This window comes from Papilio xuthus, unplaced genomic scaffold, assembly GCF_000836235.2.
Source record: "Papilio xuthus unplaced genomic scaffold, Pxut_1.1 DF826938.1, whole genome shotgun sequence".
Taxonomy (NCBI): domain Eukaryota; kingdom Metazoa; phylum Arthropoda; class Insecta; order Lepidoptera; family Papilionidae; genus Papilio; species Papilio xuthus.
In genome coordinates, this window is record NW_013531711.1 from 2405400 (window position 1) to 2422013 (window position 16614).

The window sequence follows — 16614 nt, forward strand, 5'->3', positions numbered from 1 at the left end:
AAGAAGAAGAAGAAGAAGAAGAAGAAGAAGAAGAAGAAGAAGAAGAAGAAGAAGAAGAAGAAGAAGAAGAAGAAGAAGAAGAAGAAGAAGAAGAAGAAGAAGAAGAAGAAGAAGAAGAAGAAGGCTGAGCGAAGTCATAACGAACGTGGCGCAAGATTTCACCTGCTTTTTATAATAAATGGAATCTGATTGAGTATCAGGTGCATGTAATTACTATCAATATAAATATAAAAGTTATTTAAGTGTATCGTTATTACACTTACGTAGGGCGTCTTTTACTATCATTTTATGGTAATTAGCTTTTATTAATGAATTCATTATTAAATTAGATTTTCATGAATCAACACGAAGTGTTAAAGAATACTAGAATATTAAAGCCATTTGGGAAGATGCAGCACCTACAGATAAGTATAATTTATATTTACTAACCTTCGATCATTAAAATTATTATGAGTATCTCAAGTTATTTACTGGAAAGATAATAATTGTTCTTGCAATTTAAAAGAAAAACCGTAGTCTACCAAGGAAAAGTTAATTATAAAATGTGTTATTATTTTTATTTATTATTATAATCATCGGAAACCTAATTATGACCTTCAAATTCTAATAATTATTCTTCTTTAACATTATTCATCATGCTAAGATTTGATCAATTGTCAAATTTGTGTGGTCCGCAACAAATCCAATCAGCTTAAAATGATTTTCTTTTCAGGACTCAATTTTGAACAGCCTGGATTGGTCGCATGAAGCCACTGGCCAAAAGATAGACATGGATCGAAGAAATTTATTATAATAAATTCAATTAAAATTGGCCAGGAACATTATGTTTATTATTATTATATGTGTATATGTTTATATATCTTATATGTATATATCTTATATGTTTATGTATGTTTGTTAATCAAAAATATAAAAAAAAAGTTCCAGCTTGATACCTTCACGCTTTTTTGAGAAAAAGGGTCTTGACAGACAGACGGACGGACAACAAAGTGATCCTATAAGGGTTGCGTTTTTTTCCTATGAGGCACGGAACCCTAAAAAATATGTCTAATTTGGTTATCAGATGGAAGAAGGTTGATCTCCCACGGTCTCCTCTACTAACTCTCAAACGCACCAGGTCGTCTGTTTTTTCTCAATCTATAGAAAATAAATCAATGAACAATATTCGATATTCAAAAACGAAGAAAACTTTATGATCTGTCTGACCTTTTATGCTCGAGTCAATTTTATTCAATTGAAGACTTGTCTTATTGCTTTTTAAATCTATCGTATCTTATCAGATAAAGACGAAATACGTCTCCTAAAACAATTTCACTAGTTTATTGTTGGTTTTAGTGTCCAAGCGTCGTATACGTCTGAGATTAGGAGGCAACGGACTTTGAAATAGTAATTTTTATATGCTCATTAGACATTTTAAGATTTAAGACTGAAGTTTAAATTAATTTTAATAGAAATTAAGGTAGATCTCCCATCGGCTTTTAGACTAATTGTTGCGTAAAGATTCCAATTACGTAAGAGATGGAATTGATCAAAAAAATTGGAGTTCTTTTGGATTTTTTAGAATTTATTTATCGTCCTAGATTTTCAATTGAGTTTATATTATTGTCAATTTTAGATAGTTTTTCAACTATGATATTCTTTTAAAATAAGTATTAATAATGTAGATATGGACGAAATGACCTTTTCCCTTCTAGTTTCATCGTTTTCGTAAATCCTAAAGCAATTCTAACCACATGTTGGGATTCACTAAAATAGTTATAAATTCCATCTGCTTTCATAATATTGGCTATTATATAAATTTCCGATCGTAACCAACGATATTGCGATATAATTTATATATTTTTTTAAAATTAAATCTTGAAATTGTTTAAAAAAAATCTTGTCCGTTTGATACAAGAGCTACATGGTCTAATGATATCTATACGTTGCTTTTAAATTCAAAATTGTCTCTTTATTTTAACTAAATTAATTTTAAGATTACATAATTATGAATAATGAAAAGGTAGTTACTTTTTATTATAATAAGATTCTCTTGCAGTATACAGCGTTTTTTCCTATTTGTAGTCTACAAAAATCTAAAATTATTTTTTAAATTTATTGTAGTTATCTGGAAATTCGGTGTTATACAGACAGATTGCTCATATGGTCAGGATCAAACTTTATTTAAAAAAATAGTGTACAAAAAATAAACGCGCTAAAAAATTTCCCATTTCGCCAGTCGGGTAAAAATTTACAGACGGACGAAAACAATACTATCTTTGTCAGTTTGATAAAAAGTTGGATTTTTTAATAAAAATGTCTTGTAACAAATAGTCGGCGCGCGACGCCGGGCAATGTGTCTACTATTCTCAATATCTCTTTGCAATGAGGTTCAGAAAATACATTATACGACATCAAAGAATTTTATCGCATACACAAATATTACAAGCTTATTTTCTTAGATTAAGAATTCGTTTACTTTTATTTAAAAAAAAAAACTGTTACGTTAACCTTTTTGCCAGTGTGTTAAGGAAAGTTTGGATAAATTTTAATACAGATAAAAAACAAATTAAGTGTTATTTGTACTGTGTAAGACAATATAATAAGTTTTATTTTTCTGTGCTACATTTTATGTACCAAAGTATCAATAGCATTTCAGGTATATTTCACTGTACATTTTTTAAAATCTTTTCCTTAGTTGTGGAGCACGTATTCCATTTCGCGTACTCTTTGATATTGTAATGCACTTAACCGTTCCTTTGTACTCAACATTGTTCAATATGCATGATTCTTTTTTCACATTTTTAAATGGTAGTAGCACATGATACAAAAGTCATATTGTCTATGAAGTTACGGTTTTTAATTCTTCGCAAAAATCACAGGCAACAGCTAATATTGAGTAGTAAATAAAAAAAGGAGTTGTTAACATTTTCAATACTTATTAATATTTAAATTTGATGCGTTTTGTTTTCTAATACAGTAGGAGAGTAATTAGATTAGATTATATTATTTCTTTAATTAAAAATAATTTAACTTAGGCATTTGAGACTGGTTGAAATAAACAAAGGATAGAGAAAAGTTGGCCTAAAGATTGTTGTTTCGAATTCCTAAAGACCCAAAGGGTTTGAGACGAAAAGTCAACCAATCTTCAATCTAAACGGCCTAGCAGTGTTTACTTCAAGTTTAAGTCTTTTGCTTTATGCGTAATGCAAAGATTGAATAATCCCTTATATTCTATTTGGAGAGGTTTAATTAATATACGGAGTTAAAAGTTGCAAATAACAAACACAGCCAGATATTTGTGAGAAGGCTAAGATATTATGGAAAGCTTTAGTAACAGATATAAAAGCACTTTATTTATAACAATAGGGGCAAACGCGCGGCGGGAACACCGTGGTAATCAACGATACCCATGGACATCTGCAACACCGGAAGAACTGCAGATGCGTTGCTGGCCTTTAAGGCAATGGTATGCTTGCTTCTTGAAGGACCCTAGGTCGTACAATTGTAGGTGTAATAAACAGATAAAAGTTTAGTTAAAAAATATCTTTGTCTGTTATGCAATTTAAAACAAAAGTTTGGATTCTGATGATTCATTTTTGTAATTTTTTTTAATTCGGCCGATATTAGGATTAGTTTCACTTCAGACTGTAGCGTTGCAAACACGATTTGTGAATTTGTTTCACAAAATTTTAGGGAAGACACACCTTAAGTAATTTGGGAATTTTTTTACATAATATACTCGATAACTGAAAAAACATTTCCCTTCTACCGCAAAAACGTAAATTATTCATTGCTTTGTTAGCGGAATTAGGAAATTTTTGAATTGTTCAAGAAATTTTGTAAGCCAGTAAATTTCAAACACTGAAGTAAAGTTTCTTTGTAAAGGTAATTTCGTTCAAATTATTATAAATGAAATAATGAATTGCTTAAGACATTTGAAGGTGATTCTGATGCTTAGTGGTTGGAATAACTAGTTTTTAATGCCCTGACTTTGATTCTCACCTAAGATAAAGGTTTTTCTTGGGATACAAAGAGGTATTGGAATTGATGAATGAACGAAAACCTCATAATGAATACATTTTTAATCACTAGTTTATTTGATATAAAATTCGATACAATTTAACCAAGTTTTAAAATTTCTCTCGAAACAAAAATCATAACACTTATAACCATACTTTGTTCTATACTAGCTGTAACCCGCGACTCCGTCCGCGCGGAATTAAAAAAAAAAAAAAAAGTATCCTATTTGTTCTTCCAGATTATGTTCCATACCTGTGGCAAATTTCATCAAGATCCGTTGAGCCGTTCTGGAGATATATGTACCTTCTAACAAACATCCATCCATCCATGTAAACATTCGCATTTATAATATTAGTAAGATTTTAATGTACAAGAAACATGACATAAAGCATAATGTTCTTATATATAAAATTCTCGTGTCACAATTTTCGTTCCCATACTCTTAACGGCTTGACCGATTCTCATAAAATTTTGTGAGCATATTGAGTAGGTCTGCGAATCGGCCAACATCTATTTTTAAATCCCGCGCGGACGGAGTCGCGGGCGACAGCTAGTGCTTTATAAATCACACTTACCTCGAGTGTTGGAATGTTTCCATTAGAGAAAGACATCAGTGCGATGTATATCACGTGACTCGACCTGAGGTTCGAATGTTTGAGTAATGGAAAATCGATTCACCGAGGACAGTATAGTATATCTATTCTAAAATAAAACCATTGACTTGAATTACCGTGGGTTTCTGAAACGAATAACTCCATTTACTTAAACATCGTTATCTCAGTTTTATCAAAGATAGTGACAGTGACGTTGTGTTTTATACAGATTTTGATCTGAAAAACTCACGGTTAATATGTTAAAGTTATAAGATTTCATTTATGCACTTTTATTACAGGTTTGGTTCTAAAATTCGTATGTATGTTATATAGGAATTCTGTACACGAACTTACATTTACAAAAAATGTTTTTGCGAACATGAATAAGGTGAATTCGTTTGTAATTAAAACGTTTTTCCAATCCACAAATACGTATATCGTTTTCATTTGCTTCGATCTCATCACGTATAACCTATTTCCTTTCATTTCAATTTCCCGATCCTGCTGGAACCGTCCTTGATAAGAAAGTTTGTTTCCCAATATTGCATTAAGTACGTGATCTGACTATAAGATTAATATTAAATTGGATATTTGTACACTATTTAGTAACAGAGATTCAATTAAAAGCAAACATAAATACGATTAGTTTAATCTCTGGTAAATATAGATTTCATATGTGCGACTGGATTTAGCAAAACGCCTGTCCAATGAAAATAGCAAGTGCGATGGTGATGATAATTGTTATTTTGATTGTAATATTTACTTTAGACAAGACTACTTTTCTTAACCTAAAAGCAAGAAGTTGAAAAGATAAAACCTAACTGTTTATTTATTAGTCCACTCTATAGACAATATTAATTATTTTTAAATATTCCACCAAGAAATATCGATAATTTGATAAGGAGTAAGTAATTCGTGAAAGTGACAGCTCTCCAGAGCTTAGGGAAATACAAGTGCCGTGTCTGGCACTGACGTAGATCGTCCTTAAGTTTATAACGTAATGATAGTTTCCAATTTACATATAAATATTGAGAGAGAATTGATTAGAAAGTTTTAAATTATGTATTCAAAAATCATTATCAGTATTTAGTAATTGATAAAGGGCACGGTTTCGTTTGTTGTTTTTGATGCGAAAACAAAAAACAACGATTTCAAATATTTATAGTATCGGGAAAAGCAATTTCTATGTTGTCGTCCATTCAGATAGGAGTCTAAAGCGGACGTATATTTCCGACATTTTGGAAAGTGTCCAAATAAGTAGCGATTCGCACAAAGGTTTGATAAATCAAACCAGTAACTTACCACTTGCTGTCAACTAGAGGTCGCTTTATTTATTGATATGGTTTTATCGCCATTATCTGGCCATTGCGAATGTAAAGAAAAAGAAATTGAATCTTCGGATTTTTTGTGGTTCCTAGTAGTTATGATTCGGGAAAATATTGTCAAAACAAATAATTATGAATATTAATTGTCACTGTAATTTTTGTTAAAATTTGTTTTTTTAATGAGAATGAGAGGGAAGAAATAACTTTCAACGTATTTTAAAATGATTTATTTTTAAAACATTGTATTGATCGCATTTTATGAATAAAAACAAATAATAAATAATTCGATAACACATTCAATATTGTCATTTTATTTAAAAATTTAATTTCTAATTGATAATAAATTTAATATGGCATTTACATTATTTATTTATGTAATCTTATAATTAAGATGTCAGTAGTTTAAATACTGTTTGGTCTTTTTATGTTTACAAATTGAGCTTAATTATCAACTTTACATCTAAAGTTCTTTGGTCGAACTATGGTAAAATGTGGGAATGTCTATATATTTAATCTACAGTATGTAGTAACTATTCGAGACTCTTGGAATGTTAAATAAATAATAATGTACATTACACGCTATACAACATTAAATTAAATTGAGATGATATTGAGGACCGTTTTAATAATCTCAAATGTTTTAAGAACCCCCTGTATATCCCTGTTTTGATTAGCGGAATTGTCGCTCATTATTGGGACGGACATCTTTCATATTTTACATATGTATTAATCATTCTTATAATCTCAAGTGTAAATTTATAAATGCATGCAAATTGGTTAGAAATATTATGTGAAGGCTTAAGACTACGGCTCAAGCTGTGAGTTAAGTAAAAAACTAAAATTTAGTATCGCGCTATCAAAACTGCCACAGAAAATAGCTGCCTAATAAAAAAAAGGTGGAAAATATTAAAACAAATTCATGTGGTTTATTTTAAAAATATTAATAAAATTCCTTGGCGTTTATTAGGTTTGTAATTAATTAAAAGCTAAAAATATATTTTTTGCCGTAGTCTATAAAATCAAATCTTTGGTAACATCTCAGTAGTGAGCGACAAGACGCTATAACCGATTCTTCCCTCCCTTCCGACCGGGGTCCTTTTTGAACCTGGTCCCTTTTGTCATGTTCTGCTGTGTCCCGTTTGTTGAACGCGTCGAAATTTCCGTGCGAGGTCCGAAGCTGTGCGATGTCTGCGCGGTGTCGGACCCGTAGGGCCGCGGGTTCACTTTGGCCCTGGTGGGTAGTGGCCTAGGGCTTACTTGGGCCCTGGGCCCGTGGACATCACGGAAGCTCGAGGGTCCGCCCGAGACTCCCCTATCGACACTTGGCTGAGCGCCGTTCGTGTATTGCTGTAGCTGTACCCGTGACGCTCGTTCCATTTCTCTAAAACGAATGCGTTACTAGTTATATTAGCAGACATAACTATTTCATATAATGTATACATAGGGGAATATTGTGACATAAAATTAAAATAGGTATGCTTAGACGTTTCATGAATAGTAAAGGATTGAATTGAATATAATAGTTTTTAAATGGACGATGTATTTATCAGCAGAAAAATAACATTCTGTATAAGAGTATTACTACAAGTAGTAGAAAATAAATGTTTATGTAGATGTAAAAGAAGCGATAGACGTGCGCCAGGATATAGGTAGGCAATCATTTAAAGATAGTAATTAGGTGTTAGGTTATGTTAGGTTAGATTAGAATAATTGTAATCCACGTGTTAAAATGACATTAGCAGATAGTAGTAGCTGCTGGTGATGTGTGATATGACGATGTGATGAGATGTGATGTGATACCTTCATGTGCGCACGTAGGATGCGACGGCGGAGGTGTGCGGGTGGCGGCATGCGGGCGAGGAGGGATACGCACCGCTGGTGAGGCCGGGCAGCGGCAGCCGGCAGCACAGCGCGGCCGCGTACGCCGCGCGGTACTGCGCGTTCATTATCACGTAGATGATCGGGTTGACGCACGCGCTCGCGTACAGCAACAAGTAGCCCGCGATGTGGAATACTGCAATTTAAAATCAGTCAATCTCGTTAAAAATCTAAAATTCAATTTGAAGCTGTCTACTGTAATCATAGCTTCGAGACGAGAGAAGAGAATGTCAAATTTTGTACACTAAAAAAAATTGTTATGTCCAAATCCATCCAAATTGTCCAAACTGTCACGTTTGTAACACATAATTAAATAAAGAAATAATATCGTAAAGCTATCTACTTATATGCAGGAACACCGAGGTCATCGGCTACCATGGACATCTACAATACCAATGAAACTGTACAAATTATTAATTGTTTTAACTTACTGGGATAATGTACGTGACTATCAGCGACTTTAGCGATAGTGATGGGCAGGTAGCAGACTAGGAAGGAGAGGAAGATGGCGAGTACCATCTTAGTGATGCGCCACTCGTTACGACGTGCTTTGCTGTCTCGGTTATCCTTCACCGTTGATCTCTTCTCCGTGTTGTTAAGAGTGCCTGGCCCTGAGTGCTGTGAGCGCTGGTGTTCGCGCATTCTTTGCTCCGAACTAGAAAATAGGTTACAATATACGAATTAGAAGTATGTGTGATTTTATTTCCAAATTATAATGACCTAAATTGGTTATAGCTTCCAAATCTTGTTCTTTTTTATAAATATGAACATACAGTGAGATTTCTCCCATCATGATGAAAAGACTAAGGATTTGGTTACTAAGTAGAGAATAAATTAATTAATACATAAAGAGAATAAATTCATTCTGTTTTATTAAGGAGAACTAACTCTCGTAGTTAATAAAATAAGTAGTCACATATCACGAAGACAAACCGTGTCTAGGTTTGTTTAATGTGGGAAAAGACATAAGAAATTAAATACATAATATCTCACCGAAAAGCAAAACAAAAGGCGAGGAATAGATCTAGCTATGTTTGTTTTAATAACATAAATCTATTTAATCGTACCTGTGAACGACCCAGAAGATCCTAGCGTAGCAGATGAAGATCAGCAAAGCGGGTACAATGAACGCAATAACGAAGAGTGCCGTCTTAGACGAGTGGCCAAGATCGTCTGGCATTATTGAACATGTTCCTAGTTCTGGATCGTAGTCGAATTTACCTTAAGATGAAGAAAAAATCGTCAGTATCTAATTACAGCATAACGTTTTGTTTTGTGTTATGATAGACTCGATGTACTTTAAGTGGGACTGTTATAATTTTGTATCGATATTCTTTTATTTTGATATTTTAACAATCACACATTTGAAATACACACACAAGTTTACCATACGTAAGTCTCAAATATATGATAACTCATGAAGCGTTAATTACAATAGTTATGAATATTGAAACAAGAGAATTGTATATTATGTTAAATGAAATTATTGAAGATTCAATTTCTCAAGAATTTTTACGAGTCTGAAGTATAAATAAATAGTTTAATTTACCCCATATCCCGAGCAGCGTCGGTATCTGCATGCCGTAGGAGAACATCCAAGAGAAGACTATCATCAGCGCTATATTGTGCTTCCTGTATACTCGCGCGTACCAGCTGTGGTGAGCTATCATTATATACCTGCGAACAACATAACACGGCTTATTATGTATCATCAATTTGTACCATATGATACACTCACACACACAGCATTAAAAGTTACTATGAGTTTCCACAGAAATACAGTCACCTAATTTTAAGGTGTTCCATTTACAGAAAAAACATACATTTAAAATCTAGGTTAATGTTTTCGCGTCGTCGTCTGATTAAGAATCGTTCAAACGACTACTTTGGGTTTAAGGAGAGTGAGAGTGAGTAATTATAACAAAGCTTGAACACAATAACTGCCTAAAAACTTGTGTGTACTTGTAGAAATATACAAAATGTTGTCATCTCTGTCTTATCAGAGAAGAAGAAAGAAATGACAATATGTTTTTATATGATATCCACTGTTGAAGAGATTATTCTAAACGAACGTGCAAAATTGAACGTCAAATACAGTAATGCAAGAGTACTTCACCGTCGTCACATTTATTTACCATATTTTAGTATACATTTTCTACAAAATGAAAGCTGTCTATGACAGACTATTTATCACTAATATATTACAAATTTTCTATATATATCTGCTCAATAAGAACTTTCGTTAAAATGAATTGACTAAAACTATTCTATCAAAAATAATATAAATCCTTGTATTAGATATGTTTCTCTAATATCAATATGTTTTCTGCATTGTGTGTAGTAGTAATCTTGATAGGTTAAGGTATTATTTAAAACACATGACATCATAGTCAGACGATATGTTAAGCCACCCACAACTATATTCCTGCGCGACATTGTCCGTCTGATATCAGTCCATATGCTGTTATGTATTTAATTTTTTTTTCAGAGAAATAACCGTACAAATGTTCTTCTCATGTCTATCTGGGATGCTTAAGTAAGAGAGAATTGATAACGTAAAGAGAAAGGTAAGAAAGTTAGTCTTATCAAAAAATACGCAGCGGTGATCCTGAACTCCTTAATATTTTCCTTTTTCACCTGCGTAGGATAACCCGTTATAAGGAATGTGCTTTGCCATCCAATACAAATTAATTTCTTTTAAAACGCTTTTGAGTTCAGTTTACAAAGTTATTATCACAATGTTATAAAGTGTCGAAAACATACAATTTAGCGAGTGAGAGTAATATTCTAGATTTCATTGAGATATGAAAGCCGTGAAAATTGAATTCACAAACTAGATTTCGTACAAAAGAATAACGTTTTTACCTGCGTTGTTGAATAAATTGAATGAGCCAATTCTCTTGATTTATACAACGAATAAACTAAAGATTTCAATATTTTCACAGCTCTCTGCGAGATAGTTTAATATGTAAAGTGGTATAAGAATAGAAGACGTCTCACGAGACAATTGAAATAAAGAAAAGGGAAATATGATATAACAAAGATATACTTTTTGCGACGCTATTTTGATACAGTTATTTTGAAGGAAATGTACAATATTTAAAGAGTAAAGTGTGACTCAATTTTTTTGAAGACTTTACATTCTTTATAATATGTTATTATTTATTTGAATACGTTTGCTTTTAGTTGACGGACATTCAAGGACCGTTTTGCGTGACAGTATTATACAATTATGGGTACCATAAATTTGGTTATAAGTAACGTGCCCATCATAATAGCAATAAGCAACGCCATCTATGGACCTGAATATCAGTTTACCTGTTCAAAGTGATGAGTGCAATGCTCAACAGTGATACGCCAACGTTGCCATAACGTAGGAACGGCACCAACTTGCACAACGCACCCCCGTGCGACCACGTCCGCGTCCAGAAGCCGGATATGGCGAACGGAAGTACCATCGCGCAGAATAAAAAGTCCGCTATGCAAAGACTGGAATAAAAAAATGATATAGTTGAATTTGCTTGCTTTATTACAATACAGAAGCCATTATGTAAAAGTACTTTCCCGTTAAATTTAAATAGTTATGGGTATATTGAATAGAAAATTCAAATTTCTGGTATACTTAAACAGCATAAAAATAAGATTCGAACACAGGGTTAAAAAGAAAAACATTATGTACGTTCACAGTTCAATATGAGTCGTATTAAATATTTAATTTCGTAAATTGATATAGTTTAAACAAATCTAATTCCAAATTATTTTGACAACGATCCTTTGTCTTTACTTATTCAAGTATCAAGACGGGTAAATCGCACAGGTTTACAAATGGTGGGTTATTCTGCGCTGTAAGCCGATGGCAGAACATTTAAGTGATAATAACATTGAAATTGAAACATTAATTTCCAGAGAAACTATGTCGTACCTTTAATAGAATTCCATGTTATGCTAATTGAAATTTAATGGGCAATTAGAGAAATCTCAGTTTCTAACAATTTATATTTCTAAATGTTAACTTTATTGTTTATAAATTAAAGGAATTGAAGACAAGGAGACTCATTGTAAACAAATTAATATAGAGATATTTTAGAATAAAAATTGAGCGCAGATTTGACGGTTGTCTTTTTTGTAAATCTGACAAAATGCGTGATTAACCGTGGGTTTCTGACACCAAAATCGCCGTGTAAAACATACCATCATCCCTGTCATTATCTTTGACAAAACAGAGATAATAATACATTTTAAGCAGGGATTTTAGTCTCAGGAACCCAGGGTTAAGACATTGATAGACGCTATTATTTTAATAAAAAGATATACTTTTAATAGTGCAACTATATTATTTTAATTTCCAATAGAAAATCAACGTAGAAGTGATTGTTATGATATTGTGTTTCATACCTTATAATAAAGGCAGCGGCAACATTTCTTACTTTAGGGCACTTAATGAGGGCGACGACGGTCAGTAGATTGCCGAATAATCCTATTACCATAATAAATCCTGTTACCACTGCGGCAAACGTCAACAGACCCGGAGAGAACCTGGAATAATAAAATAATTAATTCCATTAGATAAAAACATCCAAGACAACTAAATGTCAAAGGGTCAATATCAATGGAGTCGTGGAACCAAAGATAAGTAAACAACACTACATGTTAATTAAAAAACTAAAAACCCGATTGAATGTAATCCCATGTAAGGGAACATACCCATACTACGTGACCTACTTTTTTAATTTTTTCTAAGTTTTTTTAAGACTGCATGCATGCTTAAATTACTAGTGAATAATGTATTTTGAAAAAGAATAACTACGACTACTTCACAAAAATCTGAGCCATCCACCCCGTTCCTGTGACTGACTGTAGTATTTTAAAGACTCCGCTGACTCCCCCCCCCCCTAAACGTGTCACGTAGTATGGGTACGTTCCCTTAATCCAGAGAAGAATAAATCGCATGACACCTAAAGGAGGTGAAAACTTATTTTGAAACTGATCATTAGAGATATTCATAAATGCAGTTGTCATAATAAACTTATATCTTGAACAAATCCATGTAACATAGGGAAATTATGTGAATTTCTTAAAACAAAATATTTAAATATAAATTAATGAATATTGTGTAAAGAACCACAAAAGGAACTATTGAATATAAAACATTAAGTGCAGCTGTTTTGTTTTTCAATAGAGCTTAAATAGGAGCGGAAATCTTTTGTGCGTGCGAATGGTTAAGTGCCCTAACAGTCTAGGACTCAACAAATCGGATTATATTACTATTGAAATCAACATTCAATGCTAAAATTACAAAGGGAAAATGTTTTAGTTCACACCTTTTTATTCCAATGTTTTAAACACTGTTAAATAGTGGTACTGAATTTTTCTTACCATGATTACAAAGATTAGGTTTTTCTTTAAGCGTATAAAAATAATATTTTGTTTTCGAGAATGGTAAATGGATTAAACTCCGTTTTTGAACACAGGATATCTTTTGTTTCACAAATTTTATTCACTCATCCACCCAACTGAATAAACGGGTGCACAAAAAACGCGATAGCAAAAAACCTTTGTAAGAGATACAATGCAGGTTTTTACACGGATAAATTGCGAACATTCATTTGAAGCTTTACAAGTGTACGATGAATTAAAAAAAATCATCGTACTTCTCTTCAGAAAAAGAAAGCTAGAATGTTTTCGAATGCCTAGCAAAAATTAACATATTGCTTCAAGATGAAAGCTAATTTTTCACAATTGACTAAATGGTAATATGTTTTAAGAGTATGCAAGTTACATAGTTTTTATAGCCTAATCTAAGTTAAGGGGTGACTAGGCCGCCTAGTCACCCCTTAACTTAGAGTAGGCTCTAAACTCCTCAGTGGGGACGTATTTTTTCTAAGATTGTTAATTCCCTAATACCTGTAGAATGAATTTTCTAACTTACTTCGATAGTTCACTCGGCCGCACACTAGAGGTCGCATCGTCTGTGATATTCAATATGTCCATTTTCTAGTACCTGAAATCAAAAATATATTTGTTTTAATACATTGATATAAAGTAAGAAAAACGTATTGTAAAGATTTGTATTGTATTTTTTGTAAAGAAACATTTGTTTCTTTGTTTTTCTATAGAGAATGAAAGGAATAACGATATGTTTTTGTATGTTTTTTCTAGCAGTGGAAATCCGGTAATATTGAAACCAACTACACTACAATTTGGAGGATGACGTCTTTAGTAGTAATAGAATCATTGTTCAACCAGATATAATGTTACAAGAGCAATTTACTGCAACCTTTTCAATGACGTTTCGGTCAAATTACGACAATTCTGAGTCATATATGAATCATATACTTTGTTCATATGTCAAAACGCTAATTAACGTAATTAAGCTTAAGAGGCAGGACTTTAGTTACACGTTTTTCAATCAAGTTATCTTACTAATATTATAAACGCAAATGTTTAAATGGATGGATGTTTGTTTGAAGGTATCCACGAAGCGGTTCAAACGGATCTTGATTAAATTTAGCGCAGATGTAGAGCATAATCTGGAAGAATAACAAGGCTGTCGCGGGCGACAGTTAGTAAATCAATCTTATATAAAAAATTCTCGTGTCACAATTTTCGTTTCCATACTCCTCCGAAACGGCTTGACCGATTCTCATTAAATTTTCTGAGCATATTGAGTAAGTCTGAGAATCGACCAACAGCTATTTTTAATCCCGCTCGGACGGAGTCGCGGGCGACAGCTAGTAAATTATAAAATAGGTACTTTGGAACTCCTTTCATGACGTCTTTATTGTCACGCATTAATTTGTAGTTTGAGAAGCAAATTACAATTGCATGATCTCACCTTTCCAACAACCACAAGTTCAAGAGCTATATTTTTGTCTTTTTTGTATGCCAAAAATACGATTAACGATGCGACATTCTTGTAAAGTATAGTAACTTTTATATAGAAATCTACAGCGCGGTAAAGATAACCCTTTAAATGCTACAGCAATTTCGCTTTTTTAAATAATCGTTATGAAGCATGACAATTTTAAAGCCACTCCTACGTCCAGTCGACCAAGCGTACAATTGTTAGCCGGAGTTTCACCGTCATGTGTCAGCGAGCGCGACCAATCAACAACAAAAGAATGACACTCTACCATCGGATGTATCCATTTATGTCTAGCGTAAACATCTATACAAAGAATCTTATAAACAAGTACACTAAACATACAACAAGGAAACAATTTTTAAAACTACGAATGCCTTTACCAAGTTATATTTTAATTGCATCTACGTAGGACAATACTGCAAGGTTCAAATATTTGGCCACAACCCAACTAATCAGCGTGACTTATAATAACATATTTTCCAATTTATGTATATTTTTATGACCGCACTATTCAGTTAATAGTAGTTTATTGAACCAAAGTAATCTAACATTAATTTTCCATCAAATTAAACTTCGCTGCCAAGGCAATTTTTTTCTCTAGACTTTTATTTGTTTCTTCAAAATTTTATTGCCTGATTCGGACAGTAAGCACTTTCATTAATTCTAAGCGAAGACACCGCCGAGTATTCTCCAGCAATTAATGACCGAATTTAACAAACAGATGCCTTACACAATCCCAAGTGCCAACTGGGCTAATACTTTTTCTATCGGAGCAACAAACTCCCTTGATCCTGCAAGAACTTTGAATTAAATTTTAAATCTTCGTTGAATTTTATCTTTATAGTTTGTCGTCCTACTTTAATTTTTTTGGCGTAAAACCAAAGTATGTTAAGATTTAACTAAGAACTTCTTATTTGATGAACAAAATTTTCAATTTTTTTTTCATACATAAGCATTTATTTCTATATCAAAATGTGAATAACAAAGGATTATATTAGTTGTAAATATCATTGGTTTCCTCACCGTTGTTTTTCACTATTTGTAGATCAAAAGTCGTAAACGTTAATATTCATATAAATTAAAAATGTGTAATGTACAAAATGTGTGAGCGTCGGTGGCTCAGGGGTTTGACTTGCAATCTGTAGGTCCTGGGTTCGAATCCCGCCATGTACCAATGTGTTTTTCGATCTCCGATTTACATATGTACATTTATCAGACGTTCTTACGATGAAGGAAAACATCGTGATGCAACCTGCACATATCTGAGAAGAAATTCAAAGATATGTGTGAAGTCAACCAACCCGCACTGGGCCAGCGTGGTCGTCTATGGCCTAGTCTCCCTTGATTAAGGGTAGGCTCCTGTAGCTGATGATGATGAAAGTTCAAAATGTGAATAGTCTTTTATTTTAACTTAGATTATATTAAGTTAGATTGTTATTCGATAACTTGTTCATACATTTTCAAAGTTGTATTTGATTCAGTTGGATTGCAGTTGTAACGATATGTAAGCACAAGGTTACTAATTAACTTGAGAGAGCGCCTTGTACTGAGCAATTGTTTGAAGAGCCAATTTAGAGCATTTAGAGCTCGCCGCACAAATTAGTACGGTGTGCAAAGAAAATACTAACATCCGCTATCTAAATTAGGTATAACATCAGAAATGCAGTTTCATTAATCTTGTAGATTTTCAATAACATAATATAGTTCGATTCTAAGTATGGTTAAGTTACTTTTAAGATGTAAATAAGTAATTTTAATCTGTACATTTATGGGACAAATATTTAAACAAATCCACCTATAAGTTTTGTTTTCGTATTATTAAATTACTTCGTGTGCTACAGAATATACAAGTTCAACTTTGAAAAGGTTAAGATTGAGTAAATTTTTACATCGTATGTTAAGAACGATTGAAATCATTTTAGTCAAATTCATCACTTGCGATAATCTTTAG

At 32.7% G+C, this 16614-nt stretch overlaps 1 protein-coding gene across 2 annotated transcripts in view; it reads right to left on the reverse strand.

Moving 5' to 3' along the window:
• Positions 1–7084: 7084 nt before the first annotated feature.
• LOC106121816 (G-protein coupled receptor moody) overlaps positions 7085–16614 on the reverse strand; it is a 32371-nt gene continuing 22841 nt past the window's right edge. The window contains exons 2-9 of one of the 2 annotated variants that reach the window (XM_013317635.1): positions 13728–13799; positions 12194–12334; positions 11117–11287; positions 9348–9475; positions 8866–9019; positions 8230–8453; positions 7794–7934; positions 7085–7301 (exon numbers count right to left, since the gene is read on the reverse strand). In XM_013317635.1, the coding sequence (XP_013173089.1) occupies positions 7174–7301; positions 7794–7934; positions 8230–8453; positions 8866–9019; positions 9348–9475; positions 11117–11287; positions 12194–12334; positions 13728–13789 (1149 nt within the window). In that variant the 5' untranslated portion in view covers positions 13790–13799 and the 3' untranslated portion in view covers positions 7085–7173. Of the gene's footprint in view, positions 7302–7720; positions 7935–8229; positions 8454–8865; positions 9020–9347; positions 9476–11116; positions 11288–12193; positions 12335–13727; positions 13800–16614 lie in introns of both variants that reach the window. The other variant, XM_013317637.1, reaches the window with a different exon arrangement.